The 25,618-nt window shown below is 36.1% G+C and overlaps 1 protein-coding gene across 1 annotated transcript; it reads left to right on the forward strand.

Annotated features, from left to right (window-relative positions):
* Nucleotides 1-1,940: 1,940 nt before the first annotated feature.
* LOC110028073 (D-xylose-proton symporter-like 3, chloroplastic) lies at nucleotides 1,941-24,477 on the forward strand (the record flags this gene model as incomplete). The annotated part of the gene is given in 13 exon segments (XM_020729786.1): nucleotides 1,941-2,147; nucleotides 2,219-2,297; nucleotides 2,751-2,810; nucleotides 2,911-2,977; nucleotides 3,108-3,232; nucleotides 6,322-6,423; nucleotides 6,513-6,890; nucleotides 7,693-7,740; nucleotides 7,818-7,880; nucleotides 8,700-8,780; nucleotides 9,083-9,181; nucleotides 14,908-15,045; nucleotides 24,246-24,477. Coding segments are annotated over 13 exon segments (1,582 nt in total), but the record flags the coding sequence as incomplete, so codon positions are not given.
* Nucleotides 24,478-25,618: the final 1,141 nt, after the last annotated feature.

Raw genomic sequence — 25,618 nt, forward strand, 5'->3', positions numbered from 1 at the left:
AAAGTTATATCAAAATGATACTAGAGAAGAGAGGTCCAATAAAAAAGACTTTTGTTGTGATTTAAGTAAATGTCTATTGTGGTAGTTGATGAAATTAACTATTTGAGTGCTTAGACGAAGAAAAGCTATTACATACGCCCTTGCGTACGTACATCAAAGGTCGCGATGCGTGAAAAAAAAAAGGTCGCGACTCTCTTGGTCTCGTATCCACTTCGTCGTCGTGTACGTACCATAAGTATGCGTAATATTTGCTCCTAGGTGAAGGCACATCAATATTTTGCTAAAAAATGCAGTAGGTGAAAAAAAGAAAAAAAAAAAACTCATATTTGATATTAATATTCAGCCAAAATACCCCCAAGGTAGATGTTTTTTTTTTTTTTTTTGGTTTTGTTGGTTTGATTGATTAATGGCACGCAGCAATGGACGTCCCTGTTAGTTCCTTACGCCTTTAGCCAAATGGATAAAATAATGAAACCTTAAAGATTGATATAATTTATTAGTTTGCAAATCTCAATATTCTTTAATTGTAGGTGACAAATTTGTAATTTCTATCATCAAATTAAATTTAACCATGTACTTGTGTACGGTATTGTTATGGAATTTCCAAACAATTATTCATTTGCGGTTCGTTTGAGGGCAGCGGTGCGATGATGAAAGTGCGATACTGCACTGTATGTTACTGTGTTATGATAATTTTTTCAAAAAACTACTATTGAAATGTGTTTTTTTTCACTAGTCTTTGCTAGGTACGGTGACAGCTTTCTAGCTACGGTTAGACTTTTTTAAGAAAATATGTTGGTAATAGCTATTACAATTTTTTGAGCATCAGAGTATTATTTAGCAGCCTCACTGTTGTTTTTAAATAAATTGCAGCTGCCCCAAACAGGAAAAACTTTTCCATACAAAGTCCGGACGCAGCTCTGCGTGCAGACTCCGGTAATATGCCGCGAAGTGTGCTACACCAGACCCACCTAAAAAAATTAAAGTGCAACCGCAGAGGTTAGTGAAGTGGAATTATGGATGTTATTGGAGTGGAACCACTGATGTTATTGGTAGGGTTATTGAGGGGTTATTGGGGGTATTAACTCCAATAACGCCGCAATAACCCTCAATAAACTCAGCGGTTTCACTTCAATAAACCCCTGCAACCCCCCAATAACTTTCGCGCGATTCCACTTCAATAACCTCCGTGATTTCACTTCAATAATCCCTCAATAAACTAAGTGGTTCCATTTCAATAATCTCCTCTAATAACCCCCGCAATAACCCCTAAATAACTTCAACAATTTCACTTCAATAACCCTTCATAATAACTTCCGCAATAACCCCTAATAACCCCAATAACCTTCGTGGTTTCACTTTAATAATCTTCAAACAACCTCCGCAATATGGCAAACATGACAGCATATTGGAGTCTGCATGAATTCCACATGTAGAGCTGAGTCCGGACTCCGTATAGTAAAAATTTTATCCTTTAACATACCCTTACAAATGCTAAAAAAGCTCAAAGTTTATTTAAAATTTTGGGCTTCATTTTCAACTCAAAATTGATTTATAATTGATGTCAAAGTTGTTGTAATTTGTTTGAATATATTTGAAGTGAACTTAAAAAACTGATTCATAGGAAATAATAATAATAATAAAGAATTATAAAATAAAGTGTTAAAATAATTTATGATTATTAATATTAATATGATTCATTTTAATTTTAAAATTTATAGGAATGACAGAATATTCTCTAAATTTTTTAATAAAATAATTTCAAAACACCCTTAGCTTCTTACTGGTGCCGCAGGCGAGCCAAGAAAGAAAAAGGTTCGTCCAATGGCTTCGGCACTCACCGCCGCGGTACCCCCAACCTTACCGCATTGCACCAGAGCTCGTCGGCGGCCTCCGCTTCTCCGATCTCAAATTCAGTCTCACCGCCGCTTTCAGTCTCACCGCCGCTCTTCTTCACTCATCGCTCTTAGCAATGAACCCTCCCGCTTCGCCGAAATCCCCCTTCTCAACTTCTCCGCAACTTCTTCTTTTCATCTACACCGTCCTCGCGCCCAATCGCTGGAAGACTCCTTGCCATCTTCTTCATCGCCTTCATCCGGAGAGCCCGTCGCCGTCGAGGCGTTCTCCTGGCCTGCAGTTGTTCTTCCGTAAGTGGTTTCGTTTCTGTTTGGAAATTAGTTTAATTTTGTCTTCAATGCTGGCTCGATCCGTTATCCAGGTTTTTGTTCCCGGCTCTGGGTGGCCTTCTCTTTGGATACGACATCGGCGCCACCTCTGGGGCTGTTATTTCCTTGCAGGTGAGGGATTCATGTATTTCTCTGTGTTGTATCTATGTAAGGCCTGCTTTTAATGTTTTTGATGTGTTAAAATGAGACATTTTAATTACCTTTTATCATCAATACTGGTGTTATAATTAAATTAGATGATGATTCGAGAGTTTTATCTCATACCAATGATTAAAAAATATATTATTTGATAATTAAGGAGTGATCGAATCTCACTGATCGACTAAAATTTTTTAAGTTAAAATTGAGTTGATCACTGATGTATCATATCTTTATATGAATTTGAGACTCTTAGCGCCTACTATGCTTTAAAAATATGTGCACATACCTATACATTTGCAGAGATATACAAAATAGAGTTTGCTTACAAGCTCTTATCAGTTTCTGGTTGTTTTCTATTGTACTTTTGAAATTTGGATGATCATCTTCATGTATGTTAGACTCATAGTCTCAAGTTTTACTCAGTCAGCAGAGCTCAGTGGGACTAACTGGTTCAATCTCTCAGCTGTACAGCTTGGTTTTGTGGTAATTTTCAAAGTAGAATGCTTTCATCAACGGAGTTTTTTTTTTTTTTTTACTGCTTGCTATATTCTCTTTCTTTTTTGTTTTCCTTTGCTGTAATTAGGTCAGTGGTTCTCTATATGGAGCTCTTGCTGGATCTCTCATAGCATTCCCTACTGCAGACTTTCTCGGTATTGCTCCAGCACTTTTCTCATTTTTATTAAGGTCATCAGAAGCTTGACAGTTGAGTATGGCAATTGGTATATATGCTTCTGACAGTAATAGTTTTCGAGCCAACCTACTAAGTCTTTCTTGGTGAAGGAAGAAGAAGAGAGCTTATTGTAGCAGCTGTCTTGTACATTATTGGTGGATTGACTACTGGATACGCTTCTAACCTTTCAATTCTCATACTTGGCCGGCTTCTTTATGGCATTGGCATTGGTTTGGTGAGTTAGATTAGTTAGATATTTTTCCTACTTCATGCCCCTTCTGTTTTCTCATTGCAATAAAGATTATCTTAAACATAACATAATTAATGTATAAGTGACTAGCCAACATTTTTTCAAATTTCAAGTACACCGATATGCAAAAGAAGAACAAAATCATATAAACTCATATAAAGAGACTACTTGACAAGAGACATTTTTTGCATGCATGTTGAAGCTACCATTGCTCTAAGACCCTCAAAGTCGAGAATATATGCAATAAACAAAAGAGATCTGTCTATGCCATCCGAAACCTTACCCAAGGCATTATTTTAGAAGCTTGATTTAGCTGAGGCTTGCATCTCATGCACAAGCAACACTCGGCCCGAGGAACTCATGGATCTTGAGATAGAATCAAGATTCACAAATTTCAACTTCTACCCTCAAGTTGTGATTTCTAAGGCCTTCACTTGGATTGACGTGATGTTTATGATCTCCACTATTTGATCTACTTTTGATCAAAATAAAGATTATAACTCATGCAAGCCAATATGGATCTAATGCAAAGCATGATGTGGCAAAATAATCTCAATTGTGTCAAATTGACAATTCTCCCTATTGACTTGACACTAGTGAAATTGAAACTTCACTATGACTCCTTTTCAAGACGGGCATTTTATGCTTCCAAAACTCTGAAGGGTCTTGCATTGCACAATTTTATCCGCTCAAATGCCACCTAAATTGAATACCTACGAGGGACCTTTGTAACATAAAATTTTCACCCCTAAATGAATTCAATAATGCTAATTGTGTACCCATTGTTGAATTTTCATATCCTTTATAGTGAACCTTTACTCGCCATATGTGCTCTAATGAAATAACTCTATATTAGGATATATTTTGCAACATAGAACTAATCAATTTAAAAGCTTGAAAATTTTATATCATCTGGTGTTTTAACAAATTCTTGAACTTTCCTTGCAACTAAGAAACTAATTTTTCTTTGCTTCCCCAAAATGTGATGCTCTAATGCAAGTGAATGAATAATTGAAGCAACCTTTAAAATTATATTCTATCATAGATATAATTCTCTTCAACATCGCTTTAAAACCTAATACTTTACATCACCCAAAACATTCAAACTTATATAGGGCTATCAAATAAGATTGTTGTCATGTTCACCTCATTATAGAGATTGTGTTCAATTTCTCCATTAAGTGAGTAAAAAATGAATAAATTATTTGAGCTCGATTTGTAAATGAGCTAAATACTTGATATTCAATCGACGACATGAAGTGAAACTCAACTTAATGGTCCCACATAATATAAACATTTAGTTAATTATAATTACACAAATGAAGGTGTTAACACCAATAATTAATTAGAACAGGTGCCACCTAAGTAGTCGCTTTTACCTCATAATTGACTTAAATTAAATATTGGTGAGATATAACCCATCCTGCAAACTATACCATAATTTTCTTAAAATACATTTCCAAACACTTCAATAATTTAAAACTCTAAATAAATTCTAAACTAATTTAATCTAATCTAAAAAAATAGTTGATGTTAAAACTATAATCACATTCTGAAATTATAGTAAGTGGAAAATAATTATATATTGTGAGTTAAGAAGGAGAAGAAGGGAAACAATAACAAAGAAAATAAGGTGAGGAAGAAGAAGAAAATAAAATAGGGGGAAAGATTGTGGTTTTCCTACTAACAATGGAGGAAGTAGAGGTAAGACCTCATTGTTGGGCGTATTCAATCGAAGGAACGAGAAGGAAAGTTAAATACTTCTCTAATGTTAGCATTTGATCGAAGTACGAAGAAGAGAGATCTTGTTGCTAAGAGGAAGGGCGTATGCGTGAGGGGAGTGATGTGCTAACTTAACATTCTTATATTGTGAGTGGAGGTGATTCAAGACGCGTGATTTTTGCTATGATTAGATGGTAGTGCAACTATTAGGCTTGGGATCATGCTATCCGCATTGGTGAGAGGTGAAAAGGTCAAGGTCAAGGGCTATAGCTTGCATGTGGGATTTCGGCCAATTTGGTTTTGCTAGGCTCATTTTGCATGGGTTCACGGTTTTAACACCATCCATTTATTTATTATTATTCTTTTCCTATATGGTCACATCCCTAAATATATTATTCTATGTCATTAACATTATTGCTTTCCACTTTCTTATTAAGCCCATAAGGAATATTATTAATATAGCACATTAAAAGAGGTGAATTTATGCTCATATTATGATGATTTCTTTTAAAAACAAGTAAATAACAGTGTCAAAACTTAATAGATGATCCTTCAAGTTATAATAGCTTTCTTGTTTAGTTTGTGAAAATATATAGATAACACAAATAGACCATGAGGTAGACTTTGAAAGTTAGAATATGAGCGTTTGAATCTATACTTTAGATTTTGGAAGATGGATTAACTTTAAAGCATATCACATTCAAGATTTGTTAGATTAGGAGAAAATAAGGGTCAAGATGGAGAGGATACATGCATGAAAGGTGACATATTACAAGGTTGTGATTTTAGGAAAGTTGTGGCTGAGATAGTGGTCAAGATGTTTGTAAAATCGGTAGAAGACAAGGAGGAGGAGAGTTACTTTCGAGAAATCAGTGAGAACTAGACAACCCAGAAGCAAGCTTGCAACATCGCCAAAACTCCTCACTACATCGCACCTATAGTTGTGAATTGAGACTAAGAGGATTGAGATTAGCAATACAAACTCTTGATAACGGGGAATTATTAATACTAGAGAAATAGATACATGAGTTTAGGGCCCATAAAGTTCACACTTTGAAAAAGCCAAATTTGAAAGCTGTCTAAAAGCATTTTCTCAATAATGCTAAAGATATGATGCAACACAATTTAAATAAGTTAACGTTATCAGTAAATTATATGTTTTTTTAGCATTGCAAAGGAAAGTCAATTACAAACTAGTCAATTATCGGCTACACCCTAGCTAACTTGATTGACTTTATCCTGTAAGTTTTATTTTCAAAGATAATTTATATCCTTTACAAATTGCATTGCAGCGCTGTTCTTATTTACCTGGCACTTTTACACTAAATGATTCTATGATTTGCTAAACACAGGCCATGCATGGTGCTCCGCTTTATATTGCCGAGACGTCTCCATCCCAAATACGTGGAACTTTGATATCTTTAAAAGAGCTTTTTATTGTGCTTGGCATTTTGGTATATTCTTCAACTAATTTAATGTGTTTTATCCTTCATGGAATTCATTTTGCTGTTGATGAATCAATGAAAATTGTATATTAATGCAGCTGGGATACCTTGTTGGAAGTTTCACGATTAATTCTGTAGGAGGATGGCGTTTCATGTATGGTTTCAGTGCCCCAATTGCATTGTTAATGGTCATAGGCATGTGGAGCTTGCCACCATCTCCAAGATGGTTACTTCTCAGGGCAGTTCAAGGCAAAGGATCCCTGGAGGAATACAAAGAAAAGGCTGCTTATGCCTTGGGGAAACTGAGGGGTCGTACTGTTTATGATAAGACATCCAAGGAGCAAATAGAAGATGCTATCATCTCTTTGAAGGCTACCTACGATGAAAAGGAATCTGAAGGAAGTTTCTTGGACGTGTTTGAAGGAGCAAGTTTAAAGGCTTTCATAATTGGGGGAGGTTTGGTTCTTTTCCAACAGGTACGATTTCCCAACTTCTAGTTCTTCAAAGTTTCTCTGTTTAATTTTTTCTTTTTTTAAGAAGAAGAACCTTATGCTCAATGTTTTTTGTTTGATTTTATTTTTTTAGATGAAGCGCATAGTGTATTTATAATTTATTAATTAAGAAAATGAGTAAATTGATCCCCTGACTAGTTGTTGGGGGGTCATTTTAGTTCCGAACTATATAAAATGCTTGATATAGTCCATAGACTTGATAAAATAGGAGCCATTATATTAAAAATAACAAAAGTTGAAGTTAAAGTTAACGAATGATGTTAAAAATGAAGGTATTTTATCTAACATTCTTATAAAATCTTATAATTAATTTTTTCTAAGTTTTAAATTTTAAAGAAAGTTTATCAATAATAAATGTCAAAAGTACTAAATTTATCATCACAGAGCATTTAAAAATGAAGAGATGTTTAGGATATTATCTTTAAATTATATTGGAATTCCGAAATGAGGTAAGGAGGAAATTAGATTTTATTAAAATTTCAAGAAGAAGATGTAAACAATTTAAATACCCCCATTTTGATATTTTTAATACCATTCTTTTACTTTAACTTTAATTTATGTTATTTTTAATGGTGGGATCATTTGGCTCTTCTTTTAAGAGTCCAATGACTGAATTGGACCATTTATATAGTTTGGGATTAAAACGGCCCCCTCTAAATATCCGGGGGACCATTTCTGCCCTTTTATGTTTGTTAATTTGATAATTTTACCTTCCCTACACTATAAAATAATAATATTGCTATTGAAGCCCTGTCCAAATTGACAGATTACCGGGCAGCCAAGTGTCTTATACTATGCCGCTCCTATTCTTCAGGTAATACCGTAAATTGATCTCCTAAGCTCTTTTTGTGAAACTAATTTCCAATTTCTATGATTTTCACTCTCATGCAGAGTGCTGGATTTTCTGCCGCATCTGATGCTACTAGGGTTTCAGTTGTGATTGGGATATTCAAGGTGCGGTCTTTGAACTTGTTACTTTTCAAAGGAGTTGAACTTATTTTCAATTTGTAAAACTATAATATTTTTTATATTGTTGCCAAATTCATTGGATTTTCCTTGTGTCTTGCTAAATATTATGAGCTAGTTTTCATGATACTAATGTTGTTAAGGATTCCAACTTCAAGATTGTTATTAGTTTTATTTTTTAATTTTCTGAAAGAAAAAAAATGAATTTGTATGGCTCGGAAAGCTTATAATTGCAATAATTTATGTCTATCCCAACTTAAATGACTTCACTAGCATTAAGTTCCTTTTACATCAAAGTTATCAACATATATAAAAAAAAGTTCCTTTTGCATTTTGTCAGTAAAGTTCCTAAGCATGGTCTCTAGCAAGAGATGCAAAGAAGCTACTTTTTATCAGAAATCCAGCAGTTATGAAAACTTTTATGGTGATATTCTGAAATAAGGCCTTAACGTCAGATCTCCATTATAATCCAATTATTTATTTACTATATGACATGAGTTCCATGTCCTTTTAGTTCAAATCTACTTGGGATGTCGTTCTTCATGTATAGGAAATGAAAACATCATTGGGATTGTTTTTTGGCTGGTTCCTAGTGGAATGTTTTTGAGCTCTAAAAGCACTCGAGCTCGAGTGATCCTCATTCAGCTTTTTTAAAGTTTGATGGAAGGATGGAATTAGGGTTATCTCTGCATGTCTTTTAACTTCATGTTGATGGTTTCATATATAATTCATTTCAAGTATAAGCAGGCTGCTCTGTCATGAATTCTGTTTTTTACATGTAAATATAATATCTTTTTTCTCCTGCAGTTGCTAATGACTGGAGTAGCTGTTCTCAAAGTTGATGATCTTGGTAGACGTCCCTTATTGATTGGTGGCGTTAGTGGAATTGTATGCATTCATCTCATTTCCTCATTTTTTTTATAGTATGAAACTGCCACTAGTTTTTTGTGTTTTGTACCAATATTATAATTTTGGAAGAAAATATTGCTCAAGTTTGTTCTATCAAATCATCCTTTAACTTTACAGCCAACCCTAAATAGTTGGGGTAAGGTTAATAATAATGGGGACAATGAAATCATCTTAAATCCTGTCAATTTATTTGTAGATTGGCTAGTTTGATATGGGATTATTCAAGTTTATATTTATGGAAAATGCCAATGATTTTTTTTTTTTTTATATTTTGAATATAGGTACTGTCCTTGTTCCTTCTTGCAGCTTACTACAAATTTTTAGGAGCTCTCTCCTTGGTTGCTGTTGGAGCTTTGCTTTTATACGTTGGCTCTTACCAGGTTACTCCCTCTCTAACAATGTAGACTATTAATGCGTTCTATGTATTCAGAGCACTAACTGTTATGCTTCTTTATTTTAACTAGTTGGTTTAATAGCTCGTTATTTAGCATTTTTAGCTATTTGTACTTGGCATCAAAATCATACATTGTACATTCTTTTATTATCACTGCTTCTCATGGATTTTTTTTTTAATTATTTTGTGAGTATTCATGCAAACTTCTATATTTTGTATATTTAATTGCTGATCATGGGTAACGTAGAAAGCCCTTTTTGATGTAAGAGAATTGAGCTATTGAAGTTAATCTAGAAGGTCTGGCACTTCTGTTCTCATCACAAGTAAAATAAATTTAAGAAGGATTAGGTCTCAAAGTATTCAGATTTCCACCCAATCATTTTAGTGTTGTACAGAGCAAAGATGTAACAACAATAAAAACAACATTGATAATGGTGATTAATGAATAACAACAACAACGAAACAAAAAATGAACCATTTGAAGTTAAAATTCAGCGAACATGTAAGATGTTGCAACGAGCAATATGATTTAAGTGGAACAAAAAATCAAATAATGAACAATAGGTGTGATATTGATGCACTGTGTAAAATTCAATGAGAAAATCCTGTTAGCATGCAGGTTGCATCAATGGCCAATGATAAAGTTGAAAACATCAAAGAACAATTCACAAAGACAATGAGAACCTAGGATAATTGAGTTTCAGTAAGCCGTAAAGAGCCAAGTGATTAAAACAATAAAATTCATGAACAAAAATGGAGGAAGAAAGTTTTTCCTACTTCTATTTCATTATTGTTTTGGGAGTAAGTGCACTGAGAGAACAAATGTAAGAACAAGGACAAAAATAAAAAGTATGCCTAAAATAAGTAAACTAGGCACATATGATTTGTGTTCAAGGAAGTTTCACCTACGTCCATGTATGCCTTGAAAGTCTTACCTCGCCCCTTTTTAGAGTACTAATTATGCATTTTTAGAAGGTAGATTATGTAAACATGATTTTTTTTTTGTGTGTGTAAATTTAAGAGTATGTTTACATATATGGTCGAGACTTCGTACAGTTATAAGCCATCATAGTTAGTTATCCTCTATATTCTAAATAATATCTCTTAATTAAGGAGGTTGTTTGGCTTATATTTATGTGTTTGCTTTGCAAATGAGGTGTATGCATGTGAAGTATGGAAATTGCACCTGTTTCTATCATATATTTGAGAGATTCTCGGTTGAATTTTTAGAATATATATTATATATTATATAAGACTTTCCATATATTTTGTCCTCTAATAAGAATTTTTTGACCTAGTCCAATTGTTCTTGTAGTTGTGAACTCTTATAGTTAATTGCCCCTCTTGATCGTGAGAAAGAACTTTCGATTGATTTTAGTGTACTAGTTTTATAATGCTTTGTTTCAACTTCATTAATTTGTTTTGGGGAAAGAAATATTTATCAAAATTTTCTTAGAGTGAAGTATATGAAATTGACAACAAACAATCAAGAACCCACGGTTTTGTCAAAGATATGAGTGAACATGGATTAGCGGGGACGACAAAAACCTTATGAGCAGAAGGTCGAGGAATCTCACAAGTAACTAGAGTAATTGCGGGGGTGCGGGGTGACAAAGGTAAATTAAACGGGAACACTAAAGTCTCCAAAAAAAAAACAACCTTTTTGCTGTTCGTTGTTCTTTTTTTCTGTTTTTTGTTTGCCACCGTTGGAGTTCTTCATTCTTACTACTGTTCTTGTTGAAATTCTATCTAAGAAATTTTTTTTTTTTTTGCTCAAATTCCATTAAAAAAACAGAGAATTCTATCCAGGATTTTCCCCATTTCTTGCCTACAAATTGCAAACCGATTTTTGTCCCTGCATTCGTTTGTGGTTGTCAATGGGTTTGTTTAATCACTTCCCAGCTGCAGAAATTGGAAGTTCATTGCTGTAGGTTTGTTGTCTAACCAGTCTGTTTGGAAGAAACTTTGATTCTTGATGCAAGAATTTGTTCACACATCAGCCAAGAGAAGTCCAGGGGTGACACATGCATTTATTGGGGCAAGAAAGGGCCATTGGCTAACCCAAACTTCCTATAGGTGCATTGGAATGAAAAATGGTGGTTGGAAAGGTCAACTAGGGTTGCTGGTAGGGGTTTCCCGTGCATGAATTCTATCCTTCTAGTAGTATTTCCTTCAACCGATTAGCTTTCCAGGCTTCTACATGTAAACTTCTAATCCATAAAAGGAAGAACAGCAGAATTGTAACCCCTTACATATGGGATTACTTGGAAGGGATCGATTCCATGGAGATTAAGAAAAGGGTTCTCCCACCTGAGGAGAATGACATGCGGTGTCTTAATCTTGATCCGTAATAAAGGTGGTCGAGTCATTTGAGTCAAGTTGTGGGTCAATATATTAGTAAGAGTATTTTTGTCTGTTTGTTTTTATTAGGGTTTAAGTCCTTTGTTTTATTATAAATAGGTCTTATGTTGTATTAGGGAACTTTTGGAATGATATAGAAAGATGTGAGAGCTTTGGCTCTGTAGGTTCCTGGATGGGAATGTGTCTGTATCCACGACATCGAGTGGTGACAACTATATCTCTTCCTTGTTGCTGGTGACATCTCGGACCTCTTGTCTCTTGTAATTTTTTATTTGATTAGTTTATCTCTTTTTTTCTTCCTTCCTATTTTTCCTGATTTCCAGCTTCTTGTTTTCGATTTATGTTCTTTACATTTTCTCTCTATATTCTTGTTAAATTCTGCACTCATACCCTTTGTCGGCATCAAAAGGGAAGAAAGATCAAGAAGGGCGACTCAAAAAAGACGAGGAAATGACCCTTTGCCGATATCAAAAGGGAAGGAAAATCAAAATGAGCAATTCAAAATAGGCAAGGAAATGACAGAAACATATCTAAAATGGGGGAAAGAAATTATTTTTGGAGGGGAAAGTGAATGTAGGAAAAAATTACGAGACGAGTTTCCACCCTAAAAGGGTTGACAAGAACTATATGTGGCACACAATCACAGGAAATCTTGAGAGCCACACATGTCCTTATACACAAGCACATAGAAAGAAACTGAATATTAAGGTCTTTGAACAATGATAGAGGACAAGGAGTCGACCACCCCTTGCGTGAGTGTAAAACCTGGAGAACGATTGTCCTTACGCTCACATGAGACATGAAAATAACTTTAGAGTTTCATATGTGCATGCTTACGGGTTCAAGAAATGACATTAGTAAGTATTTACCGTAGTTTCTTGCACCAAATTTGTCAGTCAATGGATCTTCATTAAAAGGTTTATATTGCACTCATTCCAATAACTGCCTCTCCATTTTATGCTAAGTTATTTTGCACACATACGATTTCCCTTGGATGAGAAAAGGTCTCCCCAAGATTTGAACAATATATTCACTCTGGAGTTGGCCAATTGATGACGTTAGTAGATTAAGTTAGATTTTAGAAGTAGTCATTACTAGAGCGAAAAATAGTAACTTTTTGGCTAATGAATAGACACTTTTTCGAGCTTGTGCAAAATTAACTTAAGATGGTGGAGGTGTTGGTCTTTATTTGAATTGAAAACTAGGATATCATAAAAATAAACCATAACAAATTTTTTGATACAAAGCTTTTACACTTTATTTAGTACCTTCATGAGTATACCCGATGCACTGGATAAATCAAAAGGAAGATTTAAAATTTCGCAATTAAGTACCGAGGCATTTTTCGTCTGTGTGTTGAGATTCAAACCTCGAGGTTTTTTAGGCGTACACCTCAAAACCAATAAATTATACATAGTATAAAGTATTGTACTAAGTCCAAAAGTATGTAATAAGAAATACCGTATTAATATCTTAACCAATATATACGATAAATGTTACATAATAACATTCTAATATATTGGAAGTAATAAATTGTTCAAAGTAAAAAGTAGCAAATCAACATTCAAACATCAAATCATAAACTAAGAAGTTTTATACAAGCATCAATGTAAAACATAATAGCATAACATATTGAAATAAATTCGACATAATTAATCCGTTTTATTTCTACTGTTCTCTTTCAATATAAGAACATAACAAGACAATCATGTTTAAATTTCTAAATTCAAATATCTACATCACTTTTATCACTCAATAAGCCTTCATTAGAATTATTGGCATAACGATTTATTTTTTCTCTTACCTAGTTCTCCATTGTGTCTATATTCTCTTATTCATCTTCATCTTATATCTCAACTTTCTCTTATTTAATATATATTATTTAGTAAGAATATTTATTAGATTTTAAAATAATGATTGTGTTGATGGTAACAATGTTAATTATATTGTCAATTGTATATTACATGGATAAAAAGAAATAATTATGAGAATTATTTTACTTATATTTATTTTTAGGAAAATTATATATCTAATTACACAACTCACTAGAACTAAGGTAAGGTGCGCCTTGAGGCGGGCCTCATGTATTACTCAATGAGGCGTAAGCCTCGTTACAAATTTTTCAAAAAATGTGTTAAGATGGAGCACATATTATGCAATTTTAACGATGGTCAAAAGGCATCATCAGCTATTTATATAATATATTTGGGTCTTAAATGTTGTCTTACACTCATCCATACTCTAATCCTAATATTATGACATCCACCCTTAATGTTAGAAAAATAAGTAGCACAAGAGATTTGATCCAATATGATATCAAGCCAAAAGAGAGGGAAAAGTGCAAGTAGCACTTCCAAAATATTCATATATTAAATGTTCATCCATTACTACATAAACAAGTTCATGCCAATTTTCTTGTATTTTATTCATGTAAAATTTAAATTGGCTATGATGTGACTAGTGGCGCCTTAAAAGAAGAGGTGATTGGAGATAATGGGTGAGGTGGCATGGTTGGTTTTCTTCTCTTATGAGAAGTGTGGTAAACATACTCCTTGGCTGGTGGAACAAGTCTGAAGCCAGGAATGCCTTCTTGATTTGAGGGAGTATTAGGTGAGTTATCATGGTAACTTCTACATTTCAAATCCAATCTCCATGCCTTGGCCGACCACTTCTTTTCTTGAGTTTTCTAGATGTCATGATGGAATGATCATTCCTTGGTGATTGGGTGTTTTATAATACACCCTTACAAAGTCCTAGGAGACAATGAAACAACATTACAAACATGGCTGGAAAATTACAACAGAAAATGTATGTGATTATAGCACAAAGTCTAAGATTAGAAGACAGAATAACTATCAATGACCCTTGACACTAATTATTTTCCTTGTGAAGGATCTGTAATTTACTGTATCAAAATTATTTTCTCCTAAAAAATATTTCTTTTGACCATGTATGACCATATATCCTCTCTTTCACAAAGGCGGGGTGGACTGTGTGACACATCTGTTCCAATAAACCTAAAAAAATTGAAAATTAAGGGAAAATTTAAAGCTATTTCAATTGGTATTAGTGTATTTCTTGCTCAAAAAATCTTCATTTTTAAAAAATAAGACTAGTACTATGGGGCATTTTTCTTACAGCGGGATTTGTGCATTGTAATCGCTTTTTGTCCATGATTCCATTAACAGTTAAAAAAGCCTGTAAAGGTATCTCATTCCTTATTCTGTATATTTTTTGTTGTAATATATCCGCCCAGACAGATTATTTTTTCTACGAGGTGAATAAATTCGCAGCATTGATGCTATCAAGTCTATTAAAAAGGCTGACAACTGTTTTTCTTATGATTGCTAGGTATCGTTCGGTCCAATAAGTTGGTTAATGGTTTCAGAGATCTTTCCACTGAAAACAAGAGGGCGTGGAATTAGTATTGCAGTTTTGGTTAATTTTGGCTCGAATGCTTTAGTAACATTTGCCTTCTCACCATTGAAGGTAAACCAGGTTACTTATCATTTGCAGGCACTTATGATTAAAGCATTTTACCTCCTTTTTTCTTGGCAGTGATTTATAATTTGTCTTTCTAGTTAAAGCTCCTTTGGATATATAGTGCATCATAGGAAGAATTAGCAGAAGTAGAATGTTTAGATTTAATGCTGCTAACCAATGTTTTAAACTTGTAGTCACAATCTCTCTCAATAAATAAAAAATGAGGATCTACGTTAATAAATTCTTGGTGTGAGTGTGTCTTCTTCAATTCTTTCCACATGAAACCTCAAACTTCTTAGAAAATTTAAAAGCATGGTTTTTTTTTCAAACCTCAGAAAGCATTTCCATATACCTAGTTGTCGATTACATGCAAATTGAGGCATGCATCCTTAGTAGGAAGTCTCCTAGCTCCAATCTTGAGATCAAAATTTTATCTCTTATTAGGCACAAACGCACATGCCTTGATCTTGAGTAACAAGTACTCCTAAATCCCAAGAGAAAGATCACGCACCTCCCAAGGCATCCCATGTCCATAAATTTCCTAGGCCTAATCCAAACAACAGCTTGCCAATCGAGGTAGAATTTTTATTTAAATTTATGCTCTGTGATACTTGATCTTAGTCGTTTAATATGATCATTAATAGGAATATATAATGAATCTTTTAAGAGAGTGTCATTTTTTAACAGTTCTTCCCTTTGGTTCAATATTGTAGCAGAAGTAGACCTCATTAGTGTCACTTTCTCTCCAAGCCAAGCATTCTAAGCTTTAGAAGTCCTCAAGGGCAATCTATGTAAGAGATTGATACGTTCTGGAACCAAAATCAGCGAGCAAAAAACAATAAAGTTGCAATAGATAAGTGTAACACTCAAATGAGGGCTACTCTTATGAAAATCAACCGAAAACAAGCAAGATATAAGGGTTGTTTACTATTCAAGAGCTAAATTGGCTCTCCACAAATCCTAGATGGCGCTAGTAACACTATAAGAGTGAAAAACTGCAGTCACCAAATATAACATAAAAAAACCTTAGCCCTTAGGCACTGATACATACTCTCCAAGAGTCCCTTTAAAATTTCCCCCAGATTTCCCCCTTGATTCCCTTCCTTCTGTAAGTGATCAGCGACTTGGAGAGTCCCACTTGGGTGCTGGGATCGCCCGAACCAAATCTGAGCTAGGTCGACTGATCTGACTCCTTCTAGCCGGTAAAGGCCGGTACTCCCTGGACCGGTTCATGTAAAACGGGAGGAGTCCCCTGCGTATCAATACTCCCCTCCCAAAGAAGCACTTGTTCTAAGAGTGTGTTTGGGGTGAATTATTTGTGCGTTCAACATTTTGAAAACGCTAAACAACTGTTTGTTTTGCGCGTTGGCTCGGGGATCCGCCAACACGCAACGGGTTTTATTAAAGGATCTCGGCCGCGGGATTGACCTCGCAACCCGCGTTCCTTTACAGTGTTTTACCCCCGCTTCCCTTTTGATCTCTTCCCGCGTAGCTCTGCGATTGATCTCAGGGAGACCTGCGCCTCTCTCACCTTCTCTCGTCTCGCAGACGAGCTAGGCAGTCGGCTGAAGCGACTGCGATGTTCACTACAACGCCAAAATGTCTGCTTCCTTGCTTCCTTAAGCCCTTGCCTCTCTTCTTCTCCGCGTTCGGTGGCCTTCTTCCAAGGCTCAGGAAGTGCTTCTTTGTATGTAGCCAAAGTCGAGCCCGCGTCAGTATGGTTCGCAACTCGGAATCGAATCCCAATGAATACCACTCAAATTTTTGGTATGCATGCAAATTTCACTTTTAAATCCGGGGCTCATTCCAATTCCAACCGAAACCTACGATCCATCCTCGGAGCGAGATCCCCATCCCTTGCTGTCTCTCTGATTCCTTCTCTCCATTCGTATTTTCTCCCCCCAACCGAGCCTCCCATTCGCACCTCTCATTAAACACTCTCCTACTCGAAGCTCTAGCAGCTCCCTTTCTCTCTGAGTCGAAGACCTAACTATTCCCCCTCCCCAACGGTTTTGATTTCGCAAATCAGTCCAAAAACCACTTCCCTTCCTTCATTTTCTGGTTTGTAAGTAATCCAACTGTGAGGAAGCCTTTTTCTCGCCTCTTACCCTCCATGCTTCCTCTTTTCTCAAGTCGAAGGTCTCCGTCTTCTTGTCATCCTCTCTGATTCGCATAGGTAAAATCGAAACTTCTTGCCTTTTTTTGTTCTGTATGAAATTTTGTATTTTTGGATTTTTTATGCTTGATTTGTTTGTGATTATGGAGAATAGTGAAGGAAAAGATAAGTTTTTTTTGTCTCTTAAGAAATTTTTGAACTTACATTCTGAATTATTTGAAGATGAATGCTCCATTCCATTTCTTGTGCTTTAAAATATCTTATAGCTGTCCGTCTTGGTGCTAATCTCATTCTGAACGTTGTAATTCATTGATGAAGTACAAGGCTAAACCTTTTGAAAGTTTTAATTCAAGATCTTTCTTAGTGCTAATCTTTCTTTCAAAATCTCTTTATGGAATTTTGCAAATTTGATGCACAAAATTGTTGAAATTTAAGCTGATTTTGCTGAACCAAACAACTTCTTGAAGATTTTGGGAACCAAAATAGCATTTGCATGTTCATTCATTTCATCCTTGTATTTTGGAAATTTAAAGACTATTTAGCTTGGTCTTATTTCCACTCTTTATAGCGTCGAATTGGCTAGCCAAATTTGAATCATGTAGTTTTTATTTGAACGATGCAAAATATCATGAATAATGCATAAATTTTTTTAATATTTTATTAATCACTTATGAAATAATTCTTGTTATCGTTTCCTATTTTCATGAAGTATCATGGGAGGTTTTGATCTTAGACTAGTATTCCTTTCAAAATTTCTTGCAAATTTAGTTTCATGTTGAAGTAATTCCTTAGAGATTTCACTGTAAATCAGCTATTTTGCGAACACACCGACCAAACAGCTAAATAGCTTATCCAGAACAGGGGCGAAATGATCATTTATCTAGAATCAGTTGTTTTCGAAACACACAAACCAAACAACTAATCAACTTATCAGGATAAGTTGTTTATCTGGATAAGCTTAATAAGTTGTAGTTGCCCCAAACAGACTCTAAGTTGAAAGGATGGAAACTGTTTTTGGATTATTTCGTAAGGCTCCCATGTGGCTTCATAGTCTGAAAAATCTTTCCAACTAATAAGTACCTCCTTTGCTCTTGTTGCTTGCTCTTGTTTCCCCCCCCCCCTCCCTGACACTTCTTTGACCTCTAAAGGTTCTAGAACCACCCCATGTTCTCTGTCAACGTCTACGGTAGTGAAGATGAGGGTGTATGATATCCGGTAAGACACCTCAGCTAAGAAACAGGAAACATGGGATGCATTTTTTTATGATTTTGGCATTTTCAAACGGTAGGCCACTTCCCCAATGCATTCCATAATCTCGTAGGGTCCAAAATATTGCGGAAAAATTTTCTCGTTCCTCATCCTCGTCGATGTTTTCTGCCGATAGGGCCTCGACTTTAAGTAAACCATGTCCCCAAGCTCAAATTGTATCTTCCTTCTATGCCCATCTGCCATCCTCTTCATGATCTATTGGACTCTCAGAAGATGCCCCTTGAGTTCTGCCAATAGTCTGTTCCTCTCCTCCAAGTACTGGTCAACACTAGATACCGGTGTGACGATATGCTCGTAGTGTGTCAAGTGAGGTGGATCTCATCTATACAAAATCTTGAAAGGGGTGGTGTGTCGCGGTGTGCCAGAGATATTGTACCAATATTCTACTCATGCAATCCACCTGACTCACAATTTTAGTGTACAGTTTCGACGTATCTAATACAAAGCAACGCATATATGTCTTCACTGTCATGTTGACCAGCTATGTCTGGTCATCTGTCGAGGAATGATATGCGGTGCTCCTCTTAAGGACCGTTCTTTGTAACTTGAACAACTCCTTCTAGAATTGGCTAAGGAACACCTTGTCCCTATCTGACATAAGCGATTCTAGAACTCTGTGTAAGCAAATCACTCCCCATATGAATATCGTCACCATTGAAACTGTCATGTAGGGGTGACATAAAGAAATGCAATGGGCTTACTTGCTCAGGTGATCCACGACCACCAGAATCACTGTCAACCCCTCTGATCGGGGCAACCCCTCTATGAAATCCATGGCCACTTGCTTCCAAACCTTCTCCAGTAAGTATAGGAGCTGTAGCAACCCTCTTGGTGCCATGGTCAGGTATCTGTGTTGCTGGCACACATCGCACCGTGTCATCATGTTTTCTACATCCCCGCCTAGTAAAGCTTTGTCGATAGACGACTGTAGGTCTTTTGTACCTCGGCATGTCTCCTACTGCATTGTCGTGAAACTCCTTCAATAATCTAGGAATGTACACTGATGTCCTCGGTAACACGAACCACCTTGGGTAGAGTAGTTGTTCCCCCCTTAATGCATATCCAAGGTGACTGCTTGGATCATGTAGCAACTTTACTCGCATTTTCTTTAGCCTGTCATCTTGCTCGCTCTCTTGTCTCATTGCTTTCCAATTAAGGACCAAGGGTACCGATAAGGTTGTCGGTTGAGGTTCTTCCCCCTTCCTCGACAGGGCATTTGAGACTTTAATCTCCAACATTGACTAATACTGAATCTCAAAATCATATCCCAACAACTTGGATAATCACCTTTGATGCTCCTCAGTCGCCATCCTATGCTCCAACAGGTACTTCAAGCTCCTCTGATCTGTCCTGACAATAAAATGTCGTCCCAAACGGTAGGGCCACCACTTATGAATAGCCAAGACGATAGCCATCAACTTCTGCTCGTAGAATGACTTGAACCTCGCTCTAGCAGTGAGCACCTAGCTGAAGTAAGCAATCGGTCCCTGGTCCTGCATGAGTATTGCTCCTAATATATACCCTGATGCATCTGTCTCTACCATAAATGGTCCACTTAAATGTGGAAGTGCTAAAACTAGTACACTGGTCATGACTCTTTTCAGATGTTCGAAGGTCAATGTTGCAGTATCCTGCCGCTTGAAATTGTCTTTCTTCAGTTGCTCCATCAGTGACCATGCTATCATGTTGTACCCCTTCACAAATTTTCGGCAGTATCCGGTGAGACCTTCTAATGCGCACAACTTCTTCAAGCTCTTGACCAAAGGTCAATCCATTATAGCCTCAATCTTAGATGGATCTACTGCTACTGCTCTGGTCACCACATGCCCAAGGTACTCTACGTGTGGTTGTGCAACTAAACTTTTTTTTCAAAATGGTGTACAACTGGTGCTCTCTCAACTTCTCCAGAACTATCCTCAGGTGCTTCACATGTTTCTTCTTTGTACGACATTAGATCAGAATGTCATCAAAGAAAATTAGAACAAATTTCCTGAGGTGATATTGAAAAACCCTATTCATGAGGGACTGAGATGTGGTCGGGGCGTTGGTAAGGCCAGATGACGTCACCAAGAACTCTCAATATCCTTCATGTGTCCTGAATGTTGCCTTTTGCACATTCGTTCAGTTCATCCTAATTTGGTGGTATCCCGACTTAAGATTAATTTTCGAGAAAATAACTGCACCATAAAGCTCGTCCACCTACTCATCAATCACAGGAATAAAAAATTTATCGAACACCGTCTCATTGTTCAAAGCTTGGTAGTCCACATAGAATGTCCAATTACCACATTTTTTTTCACTAATAGGACTAGATTGGAGAAGTGGCTCACACTAAGTTTGATAATCATGGCCTCGAGCATCTCTTGGATCAACTTCTCTATCTTATCATTCTGAATCTGAGGGTACATGTTTGATCTGACACTGATAGGGAGAGCACCCTCCTTTAATGTGATAGATTACTCGTGCTCCCTCTGGTAACCCGCTTGGCTGTTGAAAAACGCTCGTAAACTGTTGTAGGAGCTGTTGGATCCCTTAAGGAAATTCTGTTAACTCTGGATCTAAATCTTCTCAGTGTTCTGCAACTCCACCAAGTAGCCCAACCGTGCTCGTATCGATTTGACCATGGTTTTGGGCAAGATCGTGGTTTTGCATAAACTAGCATCTCATCTCAGCATCACCTTCCTACCCTTCATCTGGAACTCCACTGTCAGGGACTTTCAGTCCATTTTTATCTAGTCACTTCATCCTCAAAATCACATTTGTGCTAGCCAAATCCAAGGGAAGGAAATTTTATATCACCTGTAGGCCATGAAGTGTCAGAACCAACCTCTTGCAAATTCCTCGATTTTTCTCCTCCTTCTCTGTCCCTATCATGACATTGAGCTCTCTGTAGTCACCGACTCCAACCCTAGTAGCTCCACGTCTTGATTTGAGATAAAACTATGTGTGGCCCGACTATCCAACAACACTATAATTGGTTCTTCCCCGATTATTCCATTTATTTTCATGGTGTGATTCAGAGTAAATCCCACCACTGAATTGAGGGACATCTTTCCTACATCCAAATGCATATGCTTCTCCACCGCATCTTCCTTCGATTACTCACCCTCTGTCTCCTCTGCTCCTCCTCCTGAAGTAAAAGGATCTTAAGGGCGTGCTCCTTACAACAATGACATGGGACATATTTCTCGTCACAGCGGTAACATTATTCTTTTTCTCTTTTATCATCCTCTTCTGCATAGGTGAGACGCTTGAAATTGCCCCCGGAGCGGGTCTCCGCTTTCTTTGGTGTCTTATTCTGAAATGACATCATATGGGTTCTTGGTGCCATGGCTGTCAAGACATTCTTGTAGAATTCTTATATGTTACAGCCTTTGCTGGTCTTGTTTACCTGTTTCTTGTCCTCCATCATCTATCCATCATCTAGGTGAGCCATTTCCCTCAATCCACGTGGTCTCAATGGTTGGATGACTGCTCGTATGTCGAGCTTCAGGCCTTCAAGAAGTTTCCTTCAAGTCCTGCTGTAGAAATACCCCTCAACCTCCCTAACAAGATCTCAAACTTCTCTTCTCCCTATATTCAGTAATCGTCACCTCCTAAGTCAGAGCATGGAATTGCTTGTATAGGTCTACTCCCCAATAACTCGGAAATGCTCAAATAAGTAAATCCTTAAACTTCTCCCACGAGTGCATCGGATACTGATCCATCCCAAGGATTATCACAATTTATATAAGTTCTGTAAAGGATGAGAAACTTGATATGCTTCCTAGCTAATTGATTGAGTTTTTAAAATTAGGTATTAATACTCTGTGGGGTTTCTTACGCAAGTATATGTATCGTTTCGATAATATAGAGTTTTATTGAGTCCGTTAACTGCAAAGTATCACTCTACCAGATACACCAACCAATGTGCATATTCCTCTTCGAAGATCGGCTTCTTCAATTTGGTTAGAAAATTGCATCTCCACCTCAACTACCTCTTTCTCTGGTATTTCCTCCCATGTGTCTATGATGAAACTCCCTCCTCTGAACATAGGCATACTCCACTCTCGATTCTCTCCTTCCTCTATGCTCTTATGGGCCCCTTATACCATCCCTCCAATTTTCGGCTCATCCTCCTCCATCGAAAGTCTCCACTCCTCTCCTCACGACGTCCTAGGGGGATGCTCTTGATGGTATATGATGTCCTCCTCATTGTCCTCTTATTCGATCTCCTTTCGTTTTGACCTGGCTAAGGATTTCCTGATCAACCATTGGTTAGGGTTTGCAATTGGAGCGATTGTCATGACCTTGGACTGCATCTCTGTGAGCTTTTTCACCATCTTCCGCATTTCTTATATGCTCTCGAACCTGTCCTCTCTATAGAAGAAAACCTGTCCTCCATAACGGCGAACCTTTCTTCCATTCTAGATTTGATTTGCCCAACTTCTCATTTCAGCACATCCACCTTTTTTGTTGTCATCCCTCAAAAATCTTGCTCTGATATCAATTTTGGTACATTTCAGAATCAAAATCAGCGAGCAAACAACGATAAAATTGCAGTAGATAGGTGGAACGCTCAAATGAGGGCTGCTCTTACAAAAATCAATGGACAATAATCAAGATAAAGGGTTGATCTACTATTAGAGAGGTGGATTGGTTCTCCACAAATCCTAGACGACGCTAGGAACAACTCAAGAGAAAGAGGAAAATTGTAGCTGCCAAACATAATATAAAAAAACAAACCCTAGCACTTATGCACTAATGCATACTCCCTAATCGTTCCTTTCAAATTTCCTCCCAAAAGCCCTTCTTAATTCCCTTCCTTCTATACGTGATTAACGGCTTGGTGGGCTCCACCCGGGCACTGGAATATATATATCAAAGATCTCGTGCATATCAAGGAAGAGAGAAGACCTATACGGTCCGTTGAGAAAGTTGAATTCATCAATACTACAAGTGCGTCGATCAAAATTTTCTCACCTTCAAAATGAACACCACCTCACTCCGAATATTTTAGTGGTATGACCTGACACAGACATTTTTCAACGAAATCCGGATGCATATGATCATCTAAATTACTCAAATCATCCTGTACCTTAATTTGTAACAATGCTTTTTGTGTAGTTAGAATGCAATCTCGTTTGTGCTTTCTCAAGATGTGATGTTCCAATACAAACCAAAACAACTCGTTGGCAGTATAAGCAAAGGTTTGCACGAGTAATAATTGGATCATTGAAAGAATCTGGGTTCTCCAAAATTTTGTTAGTTTTTTGTTTTTTTGTTTTTTTTTTTTTTGTTTTGTTTTTTGGGTTCTCCAAAATTTGATGCCATTCAATATTATGATCTCAAACTTAATGACCATCGATCTTAGATATGCATTTTAATACCTATTTATTAAAATGAGGTTGCCAAATAACTCAAAATAAAAGTATTAAACGACTTGTTGGGATGTGCACAGCTGCTAAATTTATCATGACCGCCAAAACTTGGAACCAAAACTTTTATGACGAGAGTGAAACCCTCAACTAAGATTACTCTCTTGATGGGTAATTATTTGTTTTCCATATGATGTTCGCTAATAATTTTCTCAAAATGATGAGAACATATGGGATATAAGTTGCAAAATTGAAACCTTATTACAGAGGCGTTCTGTGTCACTTTTCATTCATGTGACTCAATAGGTAATTAAATGCTTTATAAAGTATTTTTTCACCTTGTAGTATTTTGAGCAGGGCAGCGCAATTCAATCAGAACCTATTAATTTTTACCATATATAACGTGCTTTGTTTGAACTGATTAAATTCGTGCTTATTCTGTGTCGATGTATCAAATGTTGCAGGAACTTTTGGGACCAGATAATCTCTTCCTGCTTTTTGGAGTTATAGCATTACTTTCACTAGTGTTTATCCTTATGAAAGTTCCTGAAACAAAAGGTTTGAGTTTGGAGGAAATTGAATCTAAGATCTTGAACTGATTTCTCAAATTTTATTCATATAGTTTAAGTAATATGTAATTGAATATCTTCTGTACATGTTTATGAAAAGTGTTGATATATTAGTGTTATTTTTATACTTCTGCTTTTACTAATGCTATTGCTTTGCTTTCCTTGATGGAACTGATAGATCTGTGTAAACAGTCTTATGATCGTTTTCTACAACATTTTGCTTCTTTTGTCTCCCATCCGCATTAGTGCTCTTTATTTCTAATAAAATTATGATCCCAGCACAAGTTTTGCTGATAAGTAGCACAATCATGCACAACTCATTGCATCTAGGAAAGTATAGTCAAAGCTACTTAAATATATTGATTGCCTTAGTTATTTGAGATTCAAATGTTTTCTTTTTATCATCTACATTATTGATAAACTTATTTTCTCAAGTAATCAAAATTTTAGATAACTTTTTTTTGGTAATCAACTGATGGATGATTTGATTGATCCTCTCTCCTGTGAAATCACTTTATAAAATGTCTAGTTGTTAGATTGTAGATTGATGACTTTTGAGTGAGTAAGATTGAACTTTATTGTTGTTTGATAATACTTTCAAAGCAATCGGACAAAAAACAACGCATCAATTTTAAGAAAGAAATAAATAAAATTGATAAAAAAATGATTGTAAAGATTTTGAAAATAAGATTCCAAATATAGAAATTTTACATTGTACAAGAAAAGGTCAAAATAAACAAAAGGGTCTTTTACATAAATTCCACATGTATTTATATATATCACCCCTACCGCTGATATCTTTAATATCACATAAAAAATGCAACTATTTTCACTTTAAAAAAAGTAAAATACTTAGCTATGGTGGTATGCATGTAAAAATTAAACTTTAGTTGTTAGATATGTAAATACATAGGAATTGAGTTGTATGCAGGTAAATTTCCTAAATAAAATAAAAACAGCAAGATAAACAATTTTGTAATAAAAAAAAGAGTATAAAATAGGGTGCCCCCAAATGCCGTCTGTTTAAAACAAAGCCAATAATCATTATGCTAGTCGATGACATTTAAATATGCAAATGATTTGGACCTAACCTAAACAGGTCAATTGAGTCTTCAGATTAAAGCTTCGCTTGAGACAACATTGTAACTCCCTTCCGTTACAGTGAATGCCAAAATAAAATAATTTTCATTTGGTGAAGCAGTGTCTCGCGAACTTATTTTGTAGGAGCAGCATTTTTTTGGCATTTAATATCGTAGATCTCCTTCTCC

Source organism: Phalaenopsis equestris, unplaced genomic scaffold, assembly GCF_001263595.1.
Source record: "Phalaenopsis equestris unplaced genomic scaffold, ASM126359v1 Scaffold000488, whole genome shotgun sequence".
NCBI lineage: Eukaryota > Viridiplantae > Streptophyta > Magnoliopsida > Asparagales > Orchidaceae > Phalaenopsis > Phalaenopsis equestris.